The 17,437-nt window shown below is 49.0% G+C and overlaps 8 protein-coding genes across 8 annotated transcripts; 6 read left to right on the forward strand and 2 right to left on the reverse strand.

Moving 5' to 3' along the window:
• Positions 1-616: 616 nt before the first annotated feature.
• Positions 617-1,537, forward strand: ANOM_003768 (NAD-dependent epimerase/dehydratase family protein; the record flags this gene model as incomplete). Its single annotated transcript, XM_015549025.1, has 1 exon — positions 617-1,537. The coding sequence occupies one exon, from the start codon at positions 617-619 to the stop codon at positions 1,535-1,537; it is 921 nt and encodes a 306-aa protein (XP_015408105.1).
• Positions 1,538-1,945: 408 nt separating this feature from the next.
• ANOM_003769 (uncharacterized protein) lies at positions 1,946-3,178 on the forward strand (the record flags this gene model as incomplete). The annotated part of the gene is made up of 3 exons (XM_015549026.1): positions 1,946-2,162; positions 2,212-2,613; positions 2,664-3,178. 3 exons carry the CDS (start codon positions 1,946-1,948, stop codon positions 3,176-3,178), a joined length of 1,134 nt encoding a protein of 377 aa, XP_015408104.1.
• Positions 3,179-3,777: 599 nt separating this feature from the next.
• ANOM_003770 (flavin-containing monooxygenase) lies at positions 3,778-5,769 on the forward strand (the record flags this gene model as incomplete). The annotated part of the gene is made up of 3 exons (XM_015549027.1): positions 3,778-4,092; positions 4,154-4,414; positions 4,465-5,769. 3 exons carry the CDS (start codon positions 3,778-3,780, stop codon positions 5,767-5,769), a joined length of 1,881 nt encoding a protein of 626 aa, XP_015408122.1.
• Positions 5,770-6,268: 499 nt separating this feature from the next.
• On the reverse strand, positions 6,269-7,719 carry ANOM_003771 (LLM class flavin-dependent oxidoreductase; the record flags this gene model as incomplete). Its single annotated transcript, XM_015549028.1, has 2 exons — positions 6,269-7,459; positions 7,528-7,719. 2 exons carry the CDS (start codon positions 7,717-7,719, stop codon positions 6,269-6,271), a joined length of 1,383 nt encoding a protein of 460 aa, XP_015408123.1.
• Positions 7,720-8,570: 851 nt separating this feature from the next.
• On the reverse strand, positions 8,571-10,004 carry ANOM_003772 (zinc-binding alcohol dehydrogenase family protein; the record flags this gene model as incomplete). The annotated part of the gene is made up of 4 exons (XM_015549029.1): positions 8,571-9,109; positions 9,160-9,602; positions 9,657-9,697; positions 9,750-10,004. The coding sequence occupies 4 exons, from the start codon at positions 10,002-10,004 to the stop codon at positions 8,571-8,573; spliced, it is 1,278 nt and encodes a 425-aa protein (XP_015408124.1).
• A 1,241-nt stretch (positions 10,005-11,245) lies between these two features.
• Positions 11,246-13,052, forward strand: ANOM_003773 (putative methionine permease; the record flags this gene model as incomplete). Its single annotated transcript, XM_015549030.1, has 4 exons — positions 11,246-11,590; positions 11,677-12,405; positions 12,461-12,861; positions 12,911-13,052. 4 exons carry the CDS (start codon positions 11,246-11,248, stop codon positions 13,050-13,052), a joined length of 1,617 nt encoding a protein of 538 aa, XP_015408125.1.
• A 451-nt stretch (positions 13,053-13,503) lies between these two features.
• ANOM_003774 (uncharacterized protein) lies at positions 13,504-14,456 on the forward strand (the record flags this gene model as incomplete). Its single annotated transcript, XM_015549031.1, has 2 exons — positions 13,504-13,865; positions 13,919-14,456. The coding sequence occupies 2 exons, from the start codon at positions 13,504-13,506 to the stop codon at positions 14,454-14,456; spliced, it is 900 nt and encodes a 299-aa protein (XP_015408118.1).
• Positions 14,457-15,162: 706 nt separating this feature from the next.
• ANOM_003775 (DUF895 domain membrane protein) lies at positions 15,163-16,754 on the forward strand (the record flags this gene model as incomplete). The annotated part of the gene is made up of 5 exons (XM_015549032.1): positions 15,163-15,244; positions 15,291-15,406; positions 15,466-16,374; positions 16,443-16,538; positions 16,596-16,754. 5 exons carry the CDS (start codon positions 15,163-15,165, stop codon positions 16,752-16,754), a joined length of 1,362 nt encoding a protein of 453 aa, XP_015408119.1.
• Between the last annotated feature and the right edge of the window lie 683 nt (positions 16,755-17,437).

Here is a 17,437-nt window from a genome sequence, read left to right on the forward strand (position 1 = left end):
GCAAGTTGTACTGGGCCCAACATATAGTATGCCAATTGCACTGTATAGCATGTTGTTAGGCAATGAGTATATCCTAGGCTTAAGATGAATGGTCATTGTTATGTTTCAGAGTATCGAAAGATTAATTGCTGCGCTGAGCATACATACTCTGCATTAACAGCTGTTTGCCCGTGGAAGAGTAACTGATTTGTTCCCTCTCTTTTCCCCTTTCATTGTACCCTTCTTGGTCCTCATAGACTTGCTTTGTGGGCCTTTTCCTGTGGCAAATATTTTGAATCTATATAGCATGTACATGACCTGTGAAGTGAGTCTGCCATAAAATTAAGGTGTCTTGTTTTTGCTGAAGTCTATCGTAAACTTATCATATAAACGGAGGTCTATACCCAAATTACTGGGATATACTTAATTCATGTACGTCAACTTAATGAAAATGTAGGGCTTATCTCCATCTAAGCTCTTTTCCCCGCACTGCCCCGCAATCAATGGAAAAGCGAATATCCACCAGCAGAGCGAACAGCGCGACCTCTCCGATAACATCCATACCTTCACCAACCTTCCAGCACGCTCAAGACTGATTCGATATTCCCTATTCTACAGTCACACCCCATATCACGCCATGTCCAAGCGAATAATCGTAACTGGCGGCTCCGGCAAAGCAGGCCAATACATCATCGGCCATCTTCTCGCCCAGGGATACTCCATCCTGAACCTAGACTTGAATCCGCTCCCACCACCACTCAATGCAGAAGTCCACACTTTGAAGGTGGACCTCACGGACAATGGCCAAGTCCACGGCGCCCTGCTTTCGCATTTCCGCCTCACCGAACCCTTTCGCGAGCCCCACCAGCAAGTCCCCGACGCCGTCATCCACCTCGCAGGATACGCGCGCAACATGATCGTCCCTGATACAGAGACATACCGGGGCAATGTACTATCATTCTACAACGTGATCGAAGCGGCCTGTCGGGTGGGTGTGAAGAAGATCGTTCTGGCAAGCTCTATAACCGTGTATGGCGTGTCGTTCGCCGAGGGGGATGTTGATTATCCGTCGTTTCCTGTGGATGAGGATGTCGATGCGAACCCAATGGATGTATATGCCTTGTCTAAGGTCTGTGGGGAACGCACGGCGCGGAGCTTTGCGCGGCGGTTTGAAAATGACATCTATGTGATGCGATTGGGAGCGGTGGTCGCACCGGACGAATTTCAGGAAAAGTTCCAAGGATATGTGGAGAGGCCGGAGGAGTATAAGGTACATGGCTGGGCATATACAGATGCAAGGGATATTGGACTTATGTTTGAACGATGCTTGGTGACGGACGGGCTAGGGTTCCAGATTTTCAATGCAGTCAATGATGAGATTACTAATTTCGCCGAGTCGACTACAGCGTTCTTGGAGAAGATGTGTCCGAATACACCGATTACGAGGGAGATGGAAACCAGGGAGGCCCCGGTCACTAATAGAAAGATGAAGCGGATGTTGCGCTTCGAGCAGGCACATCGCTGGCAGGACTTCTATATAACGGCTGACAACCGATAAGGTACAGCGTTAAAGATAGATAGATATAATGTAGAGTAACCCGAAGTGAATATTTACTATCGTGGAGTGCATCTGAGTAGATGGTTGATGAATAACTTTCATACTCTTGTTGGCCATCTTGTGTCTTCTCTTCAGACACGCCAAAGCCTTTGGATTCGGCAGAGGGAAGCCTCGCTCGCTTAAAAAAGCCTGGGGACTATTATTAGGGGCTAAATGAAGCTCAGTGTACTTGATTTCTAAGCAGAAGGAGCTTTCACGATTTAGCGGAAGGATTATGCTTCCGGTTTGATTTATAATAACACTATTGTGTCAGATTCCCGACATCTTTGTCGTATATATAGTATAAACTCCCAAAGACCCAGAGTACATCCTACAGTCATAGTTAACTTAACCAGACATTAACCAAATATGTCTCCTATTCGGGTCGGTTTAATCGGGTTGCACAGTGCTTCGGCAGAGAACTATGAGGGCACCTCGTGGACCGCCAGCGCCCACTTGCCCTTCCTCACCAAGTCCCCCAATTTTGAGATTGTTGCGCTGCTAAATAGCTCCGTGGAGTCTGCACAAACAGCAATCCAGAAATATGGTCTGCCGGACAAAACTAAGGCCTACGGTGATCCGCAAGGTTCGCTCGAAAATCACGTAAAGTGGGAAAATGCTTATGAGAAGATCAGATCTCGCAAACGACCCCAACGTCGACCTCGTAGTCTGCAGTGTTCGTGTTGACCGACACTTTCTGACTGTGCGCCCTAGTCTTATCGCCGGCAAGGCAGTTTACGTTGAATGGCCACTAGACCGTAATCTCGAAGTGGCCCAAGAGATGGCTACTCTAGCGGCCAAGCACAACGCGCGCACCATCGTCGGCATACAGGGCGCCTTTTCACCGATCATTCGCAAGATGCGATCTGTTATCGAGAGTGGCCAGATCGGACGTGTACTCTCTAGTACGATCACCGGATCGTTCGGCAATAACGTCGACGCAGAGAGCAAGAACGTACGGTACTTCCTCGATCGTGAAGTTGGGGGAAATCCAATCACTATTCATGTTGGTCACAGCTTGGAGTTCATTGCTGCCGGTGAGTAGCCTCAAAAACATACTTCGGTTTGACACTAATATGTTTTACAGTCCTCGGGGAATTCAAAACTCTCAAGAGTTTTTCGTCAATCAGCCGACCCACGATCGATATTAAGGACTACAGCGTTGGAGACGCCGGTAAGATCGTCGAAAATGGTGCTCGCAATACTGTCCCGGATCAGGTTCTCGTTTTTGGCACCGTTGAGCCTTCCAATGCCGCGGTGGCTATCAAATACCATGCCGGGAAGGAGTTCCCAGGTCAACCCCGACTGGACTGGCGTATTCAAGGCGAAAAGGGCTGGCTGCGGTTGGCCTCCCCGCATGTGTCTTTGAATGTCGGCGGCCCGGGAATCAAACTGGAGATTGCGAGAAACGACACAAAGGATATAGAGGAACTACTACCAGAGACCGATGAGTGGGACGAGCTACCTGTTTTTGCGCAGAATATTTCCCGTCTCTACGAGGCCTATCGTAAGAATGAGTGGCATCCCACCTTTGACTGGGCGTTGAAGAGGCATGAGGCGATCGATGGGATATGGAAAGAGTTTGACGCAGACAACCATTAGCTTATGGAGGATTCCAGGAATAGTTGATAGCATAATTGGTCAAGGCCTTTGCCATTATAGCCTTAGTAGTATGAGTTCAGTAAAGAGTTTGCAGGGGGTAGCTGTCATGAATTAAGCGTGGTCATATTATCGCGTCAAAGGTGACCTGAAACAGAATTGATATAGAGTCTGGACTGTTGGAGTCAACCCCAAATCCCAATAGTTGCGGGAGAAATACAATTACAAATAGTAGTTCTTCTATTAGCGATTCTCAATTATGACACCGATGAAAATACAGTGGCCTTTTGAAAATTACGGGGATCCACGGGTTGTTTCTTGGAAGGAGTCTGACACCATTGACTCCCGCGATGATGTGACGCGGCTACCCGGAATGCCTGCCAAAATGCAACACCAACAATCCTATCGCGGAATGGCTGCCGATGGCGTGCATGTAGTCTATAATTGGTGCTCTTATTGAGGGGTTATCCCAGGATTCGCGCCCCGCGATGATGAGCGCAATTAAGCTCCAACTTGCGCAACATCACCTCGGCTACGATATTTAAACGCGTAGTTGGAGACACCTTCCCTGCTAATCAGCCTGTAGAGAATCTCATACCAGAATGGCTGCTGTTGAAGTGCCCGTCGTGCCGGATAGGACTATCCCAATACTAAATGGCCATGCACAAAGTCATGCGCCGGTCGGTGTTTCGACAGATATCAAAGGACCCGCCACGTCCACTGTCATAGAGAGAACAGAGGAGGTTTCTCCCCAAGGAAAGCCTGCTTTCGAAATAGAGGAACATCCGATCGATGAAGTTCGAAATATTAAAGTTGGTGTCATCGGTGCTGGCATAGCTGGTATCACTGCTGGGATTCTCTTGCCCGCTAAGGTACCAGGTCTTGACCTCCGGATTTTCGATAAGAATGCGGATGTGGTAGGTATCCCTGAGAAAACCCTTGCATGGCAATATGGGAGAAATCATTGACTGGTATTAGGGAGGTACATGGTACGAAAACACATATCCTGGTGTCCGGTGCGATGTTCCAGCGCATGTATACCAATCCGGATTTGCGCCGAACACGCAGTGGACGGAGGAGTTCGCACAAGGACACGAAATTCGGGATTACTGGCAAGGGCTTGCCCGCAAGTACCAGGTCTACAAATATACACGGCTGCAACACAAGGTGGAAGAAGCCGTATGGATCCCTGAAACAGGAAAATGGCGTGTCACCGTCCAGGATGTCGGCATAGGAAGGGTGCGACTCTACAGAACCTTCACAAAAGGAATGATACTGACTAGAACAAGGTCTATGTCGAACATCTTGACGTCCTGATTAATGCGATCGGCCACTTCAACGATTGGCAACTACCCAACTATCCCGACATTGATCAATACACGGGTACTATTTTCCATTCCTCGCTTTGGGATCATGAGGCCGACTTGGAAGGAAAGCGAATTGCTCTTATTGGCAATGGGGCGTCTGGCCTCCAAGTTCTGCCTTCGATCCAGCCGATTGCACAGCATGTCGATCACTATGCGCGTAACCGCACCTGGGTAGCAGACTCCTTTGGCACGACTGGTGTGCGCCGACTCGAGCCAAACTTGTTCTCTCCCGAACAGCTTGAATCGTTCAAAGACCCAGACACATATATCAAATATCGCAAGAGTGTGGAAGAAGGATACTTCTCACGCTTTGGTGCAATCTTCAAAGACTCACCGGAGAATCGCGCACAACGAGACACATGGACGCAACTAATGCTGCAGCGTATCGCTGAGAAACCGGAGCTAGCAGATAAAATTCTACCGGAGTTTCCACCAAACTGTCGGCGAGCTACGCCAGGGCCTGGCTATCTAGAGGCGCTGGCAAAAGATAACGTGAGCTACATACAGACGCCAATCGAACGCTTCACAACGACAGGCATCGTGACGGCAGATGGCGTTGAAAGGCCTGTTGATGTTGTGATTTGCGCTACCGGAGCCAATGTTGACCATGCGCCTCCGTTCCCGATCATTGCAAATGGAATTGATCTAAAGAAAGCCTGGAAACATGATGGCTTGTGGGGATTCCCCTATAACTATCTTGGTATCGCAACGCCAGGCTTTCCAAATCTTCTTTGGATTGGCGGCCCTCATGCCACAGGCCATAGCGGAAGCGTCCCGAATAGCATGGAGAACCTGGTTACTTATATTGCCAAGGTCTTGCGAAAGATCCGTAGCCAGGATATCAAGTCGATGGCTCCATCTAAGCAAGCCACTGATGACTTTGTCGAGTACTCTGATACGTTCTACCCTCGCACCGTATGGACAGGCAACGATGACTCCACCCCTGGACAGAAGAACTGTCGGTCTTGGTATAATGGTGGCCGTCCTGGTGGTCGTATCCATGGCCTGTTCCCTGGAAGCGCTGCCGCAGTAAACTATATCCGCCGGGAGCCACGGTGGGAGGATTGGGAGTATGCATATGTCAACCCTAGCGGTAATCGATTTGCGTACTTCGGCAATGGGTGGACCAAGCGAGAACGATCTGAGGGCGCAGATCTGGTGCCACATGTGAGGCGGCCTGATACAATAGATCTTCAGACGTATATGGAGGGTTGGTGGGATGTTTGATTGTTAGCCCTAGATGTTTGAACATTGTCTTAGAACCAGGTTATGCCAGCATGCTATATGGAAATACCTTCTACCATGTGATGCTTTTCTCATTCCATCTATACCTTAGCACCCTCCAGTGAAAATAACCGTTTAGCCGCTGATGGTCTATTATGACGGCGAGGCAGGTAATCACGCTATAAAATCATCCTGAGGAAGACTGCCACCATGGTGCGCTGGTATTCCCTAACCCGAGAAATACGCCTCATGATCCTGAAGTTACTTTATGTGGCTTCAATTTGAGATATTTGAGAAGTGGACAAGAATTAAAGTATGTTGGTCCTCTTGGTACCATGCCTCTCCAGGAAGGCTTACTATATCTGACACTCTATTATACGTTCACAATTCAGTTGAATCTTGATCTAAAATAGAACAACTTGATGTTGCTATCTTCTCATTCGAACCACACGCTGTCGTATTGCGTATCTGTACTTAGCCTTCATAATCTATTTTCATCAATTCATGTTTGCTTTTCTAACGCGTACTTTGGGGTCTCCTCTCCTGCGTGCCACACGTACTTAGCCCCTGGGTGAGACTGGGGCAGTCGTGTCTGTCCCTTTTCCCCATACATATTCTCGCGGAATGTGCCTCCCTTGACGGCATACTCTGTGTGGAAGATCCCACGCCGCTGCAACTCTGGAATCAAATACGTTACGATATCGTCAAAGGTCTCAGGGATCGAGGCGTAGCTCAGATTGAACCCGTCCACATCGCCGACTTCAACCCACCGCTCCAACTCATCCGCGACTGTCTTCGCACTTCCAATAACCTTTGCCCCATTTCCACCCATAATCAGGTACTCCGAGATTGTCTTCTTGTCCCATTTCTTCCCTTCCGTTCCTGGCACCGTGCTTGCCCAATGGTTCACCATACTACGGATCGCAGGCTGCTCCACGAACCGGAAGTCCTGACCGTCCTCATATTTGGACAAGTCGTACCCTGTCCACCCACCGAAAAGAGCGAGAGCCCCCTCTTGATCTCCATACTGAGCCAGCTCAGCGAATTTCGCATGGGCCGCCTCGTCAGTCTCGGCCACAATAACCAGAATACCCGCCACAACCTTGATGGAAGCGGGATCGCGACCCTGCGCCTCCGCCTGCTGTCGAACATTATCAACAGACGGTCGCACTAGCTCCGGCTTTTGAGCGTGTAAGAAAATAGCTTCGGCGTGCTTCGCCGCGAAGGCCTTGCCAGCGGTGGAGGTCCCGGCCTGTAGCAGGAAAGGCGTGCGCTGTGGACTTGGCTCACACAGATGTGGCCCTGGGACGTTGAAGTATTTTCCTTGGTGGTCGATCTGCCGTACAGCTCTGGGATCGGCATACCCAGCCACTCCATCCTTGACATTAACAGCATCGTCCCGCCAGGATCCCTCCCAGAGTTTGTATGTGACATCGAGGTATTCATCTGCAATGCGATAGCGCTCGTCGTGCTCGACCTGCGTATTCAGGCCAAAATTACGCGCCGCGGAATCCAAGTACGATGTCACGATATTCCACCCCACGCGACCGTTGGTCAAATGGTCAACGGTTGAGAAGCGTCGCGCGAGCGCATACGGTGCATCGTATGTCGTCGATGCCGTGACGCCGAACCCGATCGACTCGGTCGCGGCCGCCATCGCGGGAACACTATACAGTGGGTCGTTTATGGGAAACTGTGCGCCCGCAGGATGGTCGGATCGAGGTTAGCTGGGCCCTTGTAGACGTCGTAACCTCCCAACACATCGGCGAAGAAGATCGCGTGGAACTTTGCGGCCTCCAGCTTTTGCGCCAGAGACACCCAGTGCTGGAGCGACTTGTAGGCGCCGCCTTGGTCTTTCGGGTAGCGATGGAGACCTGGGTTCAGGTGGGAGGGTGATTGCATCGCAAATGCATTTAGAATGAGTTGTTTCTTGGGCTTATCGATTGAGCCCATGGTGGCGATCTGTGAAGTGTTTCTGTTTTTCGGGTAGGGTGCGATATGGGAAAGGTGTGTGCAGTACACTCCTCATGTCCAGGAACTAGGTAATATATAGGACTCATTGAGAGCGATCCTAGTCGGCAATTTAGCCTGTGATCACAATAATGTGTAAATCTAATTGCAAAAATTCATTGTTAAATCAGCTCACCTTCAGATACCTCTCGTTTCCCAAAAGGCGACCCAAGTTAATTGGCTTAGGGCTCCGACACACCCCCAGTACGATTGCCGATTGTAACGATAGTGCCCCATCGATGAATACTCATGTGGTACAAATTCTCTACAAAATTGAATGAGAGTCTCCGATTTGGAGTAATATGCACATGAGAAGCTGGTACTCCAACGGGGTCTCGATCTGCCATCATCCACGCCGAGACTGTCGCAATCGGCGATCCGAGGCACGTCTTCACCGCCGCTTATTCGTCCACCATCACGCAAGGAGCAACCCATACCTGGTCGCAACAATGGTACTTCAGGGGGCTCTTGCTCGGTGAGGGGTAAATATAATACCTCCAAGCGGGGTGCCTGTGGATTTGGTGTTTGATGTCACACCCACATTCTCGGGATCTGGTTATCTGGCGGTTTGGCAATTGATAGATGTAATTCTACTTACATTGAAAATTAGTTGGACAATATATGCGGGCCAATGGTAGTTTATACTCTATAACAATCATACGTCAACCCCATTAGAGGAGATCTCGAAAAGTAGACATGAAGCGCTGAGATCTCCTCAATCTCATTTTATCATAATGGCATCTAGTGAACAGCTTCCCAGCTCCTAACATTGTAATCAACCAGAACCATATGTATTATCCCGCAAGGTCAACGACGATACGCTTTCCTGAAGCTGTCCCTTGTCGAAGTAGCTCTAATGATGCATTAACATTATCCAATCCGCCTTCCGTGCGAATAATCTCTGGTAGCTGAAGAGCACCGGAGTGTAATAAATCCTCTAGCCAGGAGACCATCCGCTCTCCTACCTGTGGTGACGTATGGAACAACTTAATCGGGACTGTATGGTAAATGATATTGGGGCTTCGGTCTTTGGGTAGGCCGGTCAGGCCCAGAAGATGGGCGTGAGACCCGTCCTCGTGGATGGTGTCGTCGAGTGTTTGTTGTAGTAGAGTTGCAGTGTCCTTCCCGACGATGTCAATGGCATATCGAAGTTTTCCCTTTGTCAATCCTTTAATGATGTCGACGGCACGCTGGGTATCGTGTCGGTCCACCAGGGCATCAGCCCCTAGATCAACTAGTCTCGCACCGTGACGGGCAATATCTGCCACGCAGATTACCTTCAATCCAGCAAGCTTAGCAAGTTGTAACGTGATGTATCCAGTGGTAGTAGAGGCTGGATGGGTTAGTCTAAATGGCCCCATCCTAAGGGGATGGGACACTCACCTCCCCAGATTGCGATCCAGTCACCGGGTTTGACTTGTTCGATCTTGGAGAGACCGGAATAACATTCCTCTCGGATATCCACCGGGATAGTATCAGTGTCTAATCGGCGAACCACCTCTGTGAGGTCCGGTCCCGGGCATGCCGACGCGTGGGAGAAGTCCAGTCCAAGTGAGACGCCCAAGGCGAGGGCAGATGCCACGAAGGCAACGCCTAAGGAGGCGGATGCATGGATACTTTGGGTGGGTGGAATGCGCGCGGCGTTGAAATGAGTCGCGATAGCATATTCCTGAAATGCTGCTTTTCGAATATCGCGATAGTCGGTGGACGGGACAAGAACTATGTCGCCCTCTTGTACTCGTGAAGACTTATCTGCTTTAACTACAACACCGGCTAAATCGCGCCCATTAACCCATGGCAGACTTGGAATGCCGAAATTGAAAGCTCTAAGGTCGTGGTCATCAGTTGTGGTCTGAAGTAAATTGGATAGGAATGCTTACGGGCCCTTCCAGTCGATCGGGTTCAAACCAATCGCCACGATCTAAAAGTGATCAGTACCTGCATGTCCAGCTGTGGAAAACTGATTGGACTACCTTGACCAGGATCTCGTCCTTGTTTGATATTGACGGAATCGCATGATCTGTCACCAGCGTGTACTGTTCACGCGCAGCTTTCAATAACAGGGCACGCTGAGTGGCCCGCCCTAGCTGTGGTCTGATTGCCTCCTGTACATTTGGATTGGCGAAGGTAGGATCCGAACGTTGTTCCGGATAAATCTCTTGATATGAAATAGTTTGCTGTTTCTCGCTCAGCGTAACGAGCGGCGTGTATGCTGATACGGCGGTCATATTCAATAGAGGGAACGTTTTTGAGTATGTACCAGGTGTGCTGAATGTGTAATATGCCGCCTGCAGTCACATATATAGAGGTAGACCGGTTATCGGCACCGCACTCGATCAGCGTCGAGTCAGAGATAGAGGAGCCGATGCCTGCACCGGAGTCGCCACGCGAGCCCTAAAGGATCCATCCATCCAAGTTACATTAGAGCCACGCCCTACGTATTTTTGAAACTTGTCTTGGTCTTTGTCCGTCTCGTTGGGGGATTTCTAATATTTGGGCATTGCGAATCGCGGGGTTGATATGACGTGATGGATGGTTATCAAAAGGAATGTTGGCAGAGAATCCCGACTGCCATCCCTTGCAGTTTGCTAAATTGATATTGTTCAAGTAGTAGTCGTAGAGCTTCGGTGCCGATTTGACTATATATCAATATCTAGCTACATTCGGTGTACTTTATCAATGTACTTGGATCGGAATCACCTCCGGGCATGGTTACAATGCTGCCAAGCGTCGCATATAATACAGTACCATCGCAATAGTCTTGCATTGGGGGATCATATTAAGCCAATAAAAGTATCCGATGATGTGATTTAGGGCAGAACATGAGGAACAATCACGACCAGGACGTTAATAATACAAGCCCCGAGACAATTACAAAATTTCACGGGGTATGATCGCCCCCATTGGATCTTTAATTATTAAATCATAGTGCATATAGAAATATTGGGCTAAATTGGTAAAATAAAGTAGAGGGTCCTTATGGTCCCTTTGTGGAGTACGATGATGTCTGGGGGTGTCGTAGGTTTATCATCAGTGCAGCCTCGTCAGGCTTCAAGTCCAGTCCAATTGTAAAGTTGGCTGTCGAGCCTTTTATTCAGCACCCTCTCTGAATCCCACATGCTGACCAATGCCGCCGGCCTCCGAGAGCTGTGATGTGTCTGATGTCTCGATACTATCGACCACTCAGCATTCCAGGAACCGCACACATAACTCCTGACCAGAATGACGTGCCAGGAATCATTGGGGGGTGAATTACCTATCAGTACCGGTCCTGCCGACTCTGAATGATATCCATTGACATGCTGGAAGCCTTGCCCTTGCTTTGATGACAGCCTCTACTTAAAACTCGGTGACTAGAATCCCCTGAATAGTTGGTGAGTTGAATGAAAAGTGCCAGGCTCAGCTGGTACTGAACCAAGAGCTTGAACTTGGATTAAACAGTAACGGACGCTGTCAATACCCTGGTACCATGGCGAGCAATACCGAAACAGAGCCCTTGTTGGACTCGGCTTCTCCTACTTATGACGCGGTACACGACCCGAATCTCGAAGCTCCGGTACAACCAACATTCCAAAGCAAATTGCCCGAAGCATCATCTCATGGAAAAGCGCTCAACTGGTCTAGCGCATATATACTTGTTATATCGCGTGTTATCGGGAGTGGCGTGTTTGCGACCCCAGGGTCAATCGTCAAGTCGGCCGGAAGTATCGGCTTGACGTTATTATTATGGCTGGTCGGAACAGTCCTAGCGGCCTGTGGAATGGCTGTATCAATGGAATTTGGATGTATGCTGCCTCGTTCTGGTGGAGATAAGGTAAGTCTGCAGCCATATTGCTATCTTTCGTCTTAACTGCCTACAGGGGCCATATTTAACCGATCGTTGATGTTAACTCCCTATAGGTATACTTGGAGTACGCTTACCCTAGGCCTAAATTTCTCGCTTCAACTCTCATCGCCGTACATGCAGTACTACTAGGCTTCACAGCGAGCAACTCCATTATTTTTGCGAAATACACCCTGTTCGCATTCAACATCGAGCCGACCGAGTATCAACATAAGGCACTCGCTGTTGGCCTTCTAACCCTCATCACCGTGATGCATGGCTGCTTTCTCAAAACTGGAATATGGATTCAGAACATCTTGGGATGGGTCAAGATCGGTCTCATAATGGCCATGTCTTTGACTGGAATCTGGGTTATTCTTCTGCGCCCCTATGAGGAATCACTCGGGGAATCCGATCGTGCAGTCACTAACAACCCTTTCGCATGGGATACGTTGTGGGAAGGCTCCAACTGGAGCTGGAGCTTAATCTCAACGTCAATCTTCAAGATATTTTATTCATATGCGGGACTGAACAATGTTAACAACGTCCTCAATGAAGTCAAAGACCCGATCAAGACGGTAAAGACGGTTTGCCCAGCAGGCCTGCTGACTGCGGGTGGTCTTTACTTCCTAGCAAACATATCCTACTTTCTTGTAGTTCCCCTTGACGAGATTAAGAACAGTGGTGAACTGGTTGCGGGCCTACTCTTTGAGCGGTTGTTTGGAGCACATGTGGGCCGAGTTCTTTTCCCGCTGGCCATTGCCATTTCAGCAGCAGGAAATGTGATGGTGGTGACATTTGCTCTGGTATGGACTGTGCGTATTGCTATCTGGATATCCCCAAGCTGATTGTTAATACCAGGCTCGTGTGAACCAAGAGATTGCTCGTCAGGGCTTTCTACCATGGTCACATCTTCTGTCCTCATCACGACCTTTCAACTCTCCACTTGGGGGACTTCTTGTACACTACGTGCCATCTGTTCTTGTAATTTCCCTCCCGCCGCAAGGAGATGTTTACAACTTTATCTTGGACGTCGAGGGCTATCCTGGGCAGATCTTTGCCTTAGCAATCTCGGTCGGTCTTCTTATTGTCCGATGGCGCGAACCATCCCTGCACCGTCCGTTCAAGGCCTGGAATTGGGCAGTATGGCTACGTATCGTGGTCTGTCTCGCTTTGTTGGCGGCTCCTTTCTTCCCTCCACCGGATCGGAAAGGAGATGTGCATTTCTTCTATGCCACGTACGCTATTGTTGGGGCTGGAGTGTAAGTATCCTAGCACTGGCCTCGCATTTTACTAAGCTAACAGAACTAGGGTTTTATTTGGCGTCTTCTATTGGTACATATGGACAGTTTTACTTCCGCGATGGGGGGATTATCAGCTCGAAGAGGAGAAGGGCGTGCTCGAGGATGGGACGGGCATTACAAAGCTTGTTCGCTCGTATAGAATCACTTGAATTCGGATATGTAAGCACTGACGTCAAGCGATTCTATGGATTAGAAATGCGTAGACCTATTAGAACCCTATTTGTTGTGCTCTGGTGACTTGATTTAACCTCATTATTAATACATACTAGTCCTTCTATTCGCCAGCTGCTGTGAATGGTCTCCCTATTGCGTCTTTTGTGGTATTTCAACGGTCATACTTGCATGCGTTCCCTGCCTTGTCAAAGCTCCAATAGGCCTATTTTCTATTTATCATCACGAATCGACTGCCACATGCATCTGCATGATGGCGTGCGAATCTGACAAATGCCAATTCCTCTCCACGTTTCACTAACGGGCCTGTATATAAAGTAGCTCTTCACCTTATAGCCCCAATGTAGATCAAAGCATAACGGCTAGAGCAAGTTTCAAACGTCATCAATTTTCTTAGTGCAATCTTAGGTACATACCACACGAACCATCATGGCCTCTGCTGCAGTTCAAGTCCCGCCCAGCCACGAACCATCGCCACTTACACAAAAGACCTCTGTGCCTACCTCCTCGGAAAAGCCCCACCATGTTCAAACCAAGCTGCGCTTCCTGAAAGAGCTTGAGGATGGCTCCCATCTCACCCCAAACTACGTCACACGGCCTGAGAGTTACGAACGGCCGTCCGTCGAGCTCGCCGTCACCGTTCACGATGTGAGTGGCCATGAACTGGACTACACACTGGACAAGAATGGTTTTCAGTACTACTACCACGAGAGTCGTGAGAAAGACTTCCTCGATGATGAGAAAATTGCAAGCGAATACTATCCAGAGACGGAGCAGCTATTGAAAGACGCGTACGTGCACCCCGAATTTCTCCAATTCTCAGACACTAACTAAAGTACCATAGAACTGGCGCTTCTCGTGTCTTCATCTTCGACCATACCATTCGCCGTGCACCCAAGGATGTGCGGGCTCAGTCCACACCCCAACGGGGACCTGTTCAGCGTGTGCACATCGACCAGTCCTATGAGGCAGCCAAGAACCGTGTCAGTTACCATCTTCCAGAGGACGCCCCGGAGCTCCTCAAAGGACGGTATCAGATCATCAATGTTTGGCGGCCTATCAAGCCGATTCTGAAAGACCCCTTGACCGTCGGGGATGCTCATACGCTTCCGGATAGCGACCTCGTCGGTATCAAGCTGATCTACCCGAATCGCGAGGGCGAGACATACGCAGTTAAGCCCAACCCTGATATTAAATGGTACTATCGCTACGGCCAGACGCCAGATTTGGTCACCTTGATCAAGTGCTTTGACTCCAAGACGGATGGTCGGGCCCGCAGAGTTCCTCACTCGGCGTTTGTTAACCCAGATACTGTGAATGAGTCGCCACGGGAGAGTATTGAAGTCAGGGCATTGGTTTTCCATCCGGATGATCAGGAGTAGATTTCGACCTCTGGGGTTTATGAATTTGTCTTCTGTTTTGCATTTGCATGATCATGCGTGTTTTTGATTGAGACTGAACATTTCCCAAGACTCGCTAGAGTAATGGCAGTATGTCTATTTTAATTTGACAAATAAATCTTTTCGCAACTTAAGGCATAATCCTGTCTCAGATTTATAACGGTCAAGTGTTGCATCTTCAAAGTGGTGTATATCCTCGGTTCAAGGAGACGGACACAAAATGAAGAACAGAAATAGACTAAATTTCTGGGGCATGTCCTACATTCCTTGAATGAAAACAACTGTGGTAATTTTCAGTTTAAAATACGAAATTCGTACGAACATTGGCATCCCTGTTGTGAAGTAATGTACACAATCTGTGCTAAAATGCCGTGCGAGCACGTAATCGAGCACCCCAACGGCAACATCGCCAAAGCCGTTACGGCTTTGATGGTGGAAAGCCTACACGTTTAGCGCAATGAAATGTCATTTTAGTCTCATAATATGCCTTGGCTATTGGGCTAGACAGGAGCCTACGGCTTCTAATCTACTAGTACTTGCGCGATAAGCTTAGATTGTCATCTAGACGAGAGCTTGGGAGCCGTAACTTGTACATAAATGCTCGTCATGGCTTCAGAATGTCTTTCGTTCTCGAACGTCGAATATCCAAAACCATAAATCGGATGGTACCTACTTTGCTGCTCTCAAAATGGCCCAAGAAAAAGCAGATATTCAATCGACTGATGAAGAGATTGGGAACAACAACCTACCTTCAACACAAAAGCATCCAGGTCAGCTGACCGCTCCAAGCCCCAAATGCAATGCTAACAGCCGCAGTGAAATGGTATCGCTCAACATTCTACAATGCTATAATCTTGGGACTGTGCAACTTCCTCGCGCCCGGTATCTGGGGAGCCATGAACTCGGTCGGCGGAGGAGGGTTGGAAAAGCCGGTCGGTAATCTCCAACGGGCCTTCTACTGGGACAGGAAGTGTTGACTTCATGACCATAGTATCTCGTTAACGCAGCAAATGCACTGACATTCTGCCTCATGGTGCTTTCATGTTTCTTTGGGAGTGTAGTGGTCCGCTACATAGGGATCAAATGGACACTCATTGTCGGCACAATGGGGTACGCCCCCTATGCTGCAGGTCTCTACACCAACAATCGATTCGGCACCGAATGGTTCGTTCTGTTTGGTGCCGCTCTTTGTGGCCTGTCTGCCGGCATTTTTTGGATGGCTGAGGCCGCCATTGCGATCTCCTATCCGGAGCCACACAACCAGGGGCGCTTCCTCGGCTTCTGGTTGAGCTTTCGCGTCGGTGGTCAGATTCTGGGTGGTGCGATTAATTTGGGCATCAACTCCAATCGCGACACGGCTGGCAGTGTCTCTTACTCAGTGCTCATCGTGTTTATCGTCTTACAGGCGCTTGGCCCATTTGCTGGACTGCTGCTGAACTCGCCGTCTCAAGTGCAGCGCACGGATGGACTTCCCGTGAGACTTCGCATAGCAAATAGTCCGCTTCACGAGATCAAAGAGACAGCAAAGCTATTCTTCACTCGGAACTTCCTTCTCATCGTCCCACTCATTAGTCAGGCAGTCTTTACCGAAGCCGTGATGTTCACCTACCTATCACTGTGGTTCTCGGTACGGGCGCGTGCATTGGGCTCATTCCTCGGAGGTATTATAGCACTGATCCTTGGCAACGTGCTGGGCGCGTTTTTGGACACCAAGAGTATTTCACTCAAAACTCGAACCAGGAGTGCCTTCGTGACTATTCTCACATTGCAAGGAGCATGGTGGGTCTGGGGCACTATCATTGTTACAGAGTTTAACAAGACCCAGCCGTCGTACGATTGGGCAGACGCGGGTTTTGGCCGTGGGTTCGCATTGTACTTGTTCTGGATTGTGGGATTCCAGGTGAACTATATGTTCTTGTAAGTGCATACGAGAGTGTGTGTGACTGGACGATGCTGATGACCGACCAGGTATTTCCTTATTGGCAATCTTGCGACGACGAAGAGGAGGTTATTCGTATCTCCGGCTTACTTCGGGGCACGGAGTCAGCGGCTCAGGCGGTTTCGGTGAGTTATCCTGCCCTAATTGCTTTTTCACACGCAGATTCTAATGATGAATGATAGTATGGTCTTAACGCTGTGACGATCATGGCTTCGGTCGGGAGTGTTTATCTCAACTTCGGGCTGTGGGCTATTTCACTGCTACCCGCGTGGCTAGTTGTCAAAAATATCGGGGTCACGCTGGGGGATAAAAAGATTCAGAGAGAAACAAGAGTAGACTAGACTCAAAGATTATTTCATAGATATAGAAGGTACATGGGATAGACGCTTTTGTAGCAATGCGCGCCTACGTTTTTCATTTTCTGGAACATCAATTAGTTGTATTCCCTTGCTTCTGACCACTGATAACCATACTGTTACAGCACATAGTATAGTGACCTCCACCGGGGGAATATGATATCGATGACATTCAATCCAAAGGAGACCTTAAGCCTCTGTGACAAGTCTAGTCCTGTACACACGAGGCAACAGGACATCCGATTGGTCATACAGTCTCAACAGAGGTTGGCCTTTTACTATCTTTAATGATTGGCAAATGTGACATCACATTGACATGTCTCAAAGCCTTATACCCGTGGTACATACAATAGGTCACATTTGTTACATCCGGAAAGCCGTGGGACTAGCGTTGAGGAACTCGAAAGAAAATTGAATAAAGAACTATCATCAACCGTATTTCGATCCGGCATAGTGCATATGTTCAATCGTCTCATCTCTCTTGACCACAAGCTCTATCTTCTAGTTGCAGCTCGTATAGTGTAAGCCACGTACTGATGCCTCACACACAGTCACCAACAGAGAGGTTGCCCAGCCGCTGGACAGTACGCTTAGCATGGTTCTTCTTGGTATGTCCATGGTAGTGGCTTCTCTCGTGGTCTAACCGGACCTCACGGCAGAATGCTACC

This window comes from Aspergillus nomiae (assembly GCF_001204775.2).
Source record: "Aspergillus nomiae NRRL 13137 chromosome Unknown contig00089, whole genome shotgun sequence".
NCBI lineage: Eukaryota > Fungi > Ascomycota > Eurotiomycetes > Eurotiales > Aspergillaceae > Aspergillus > Aspergillus nomiae.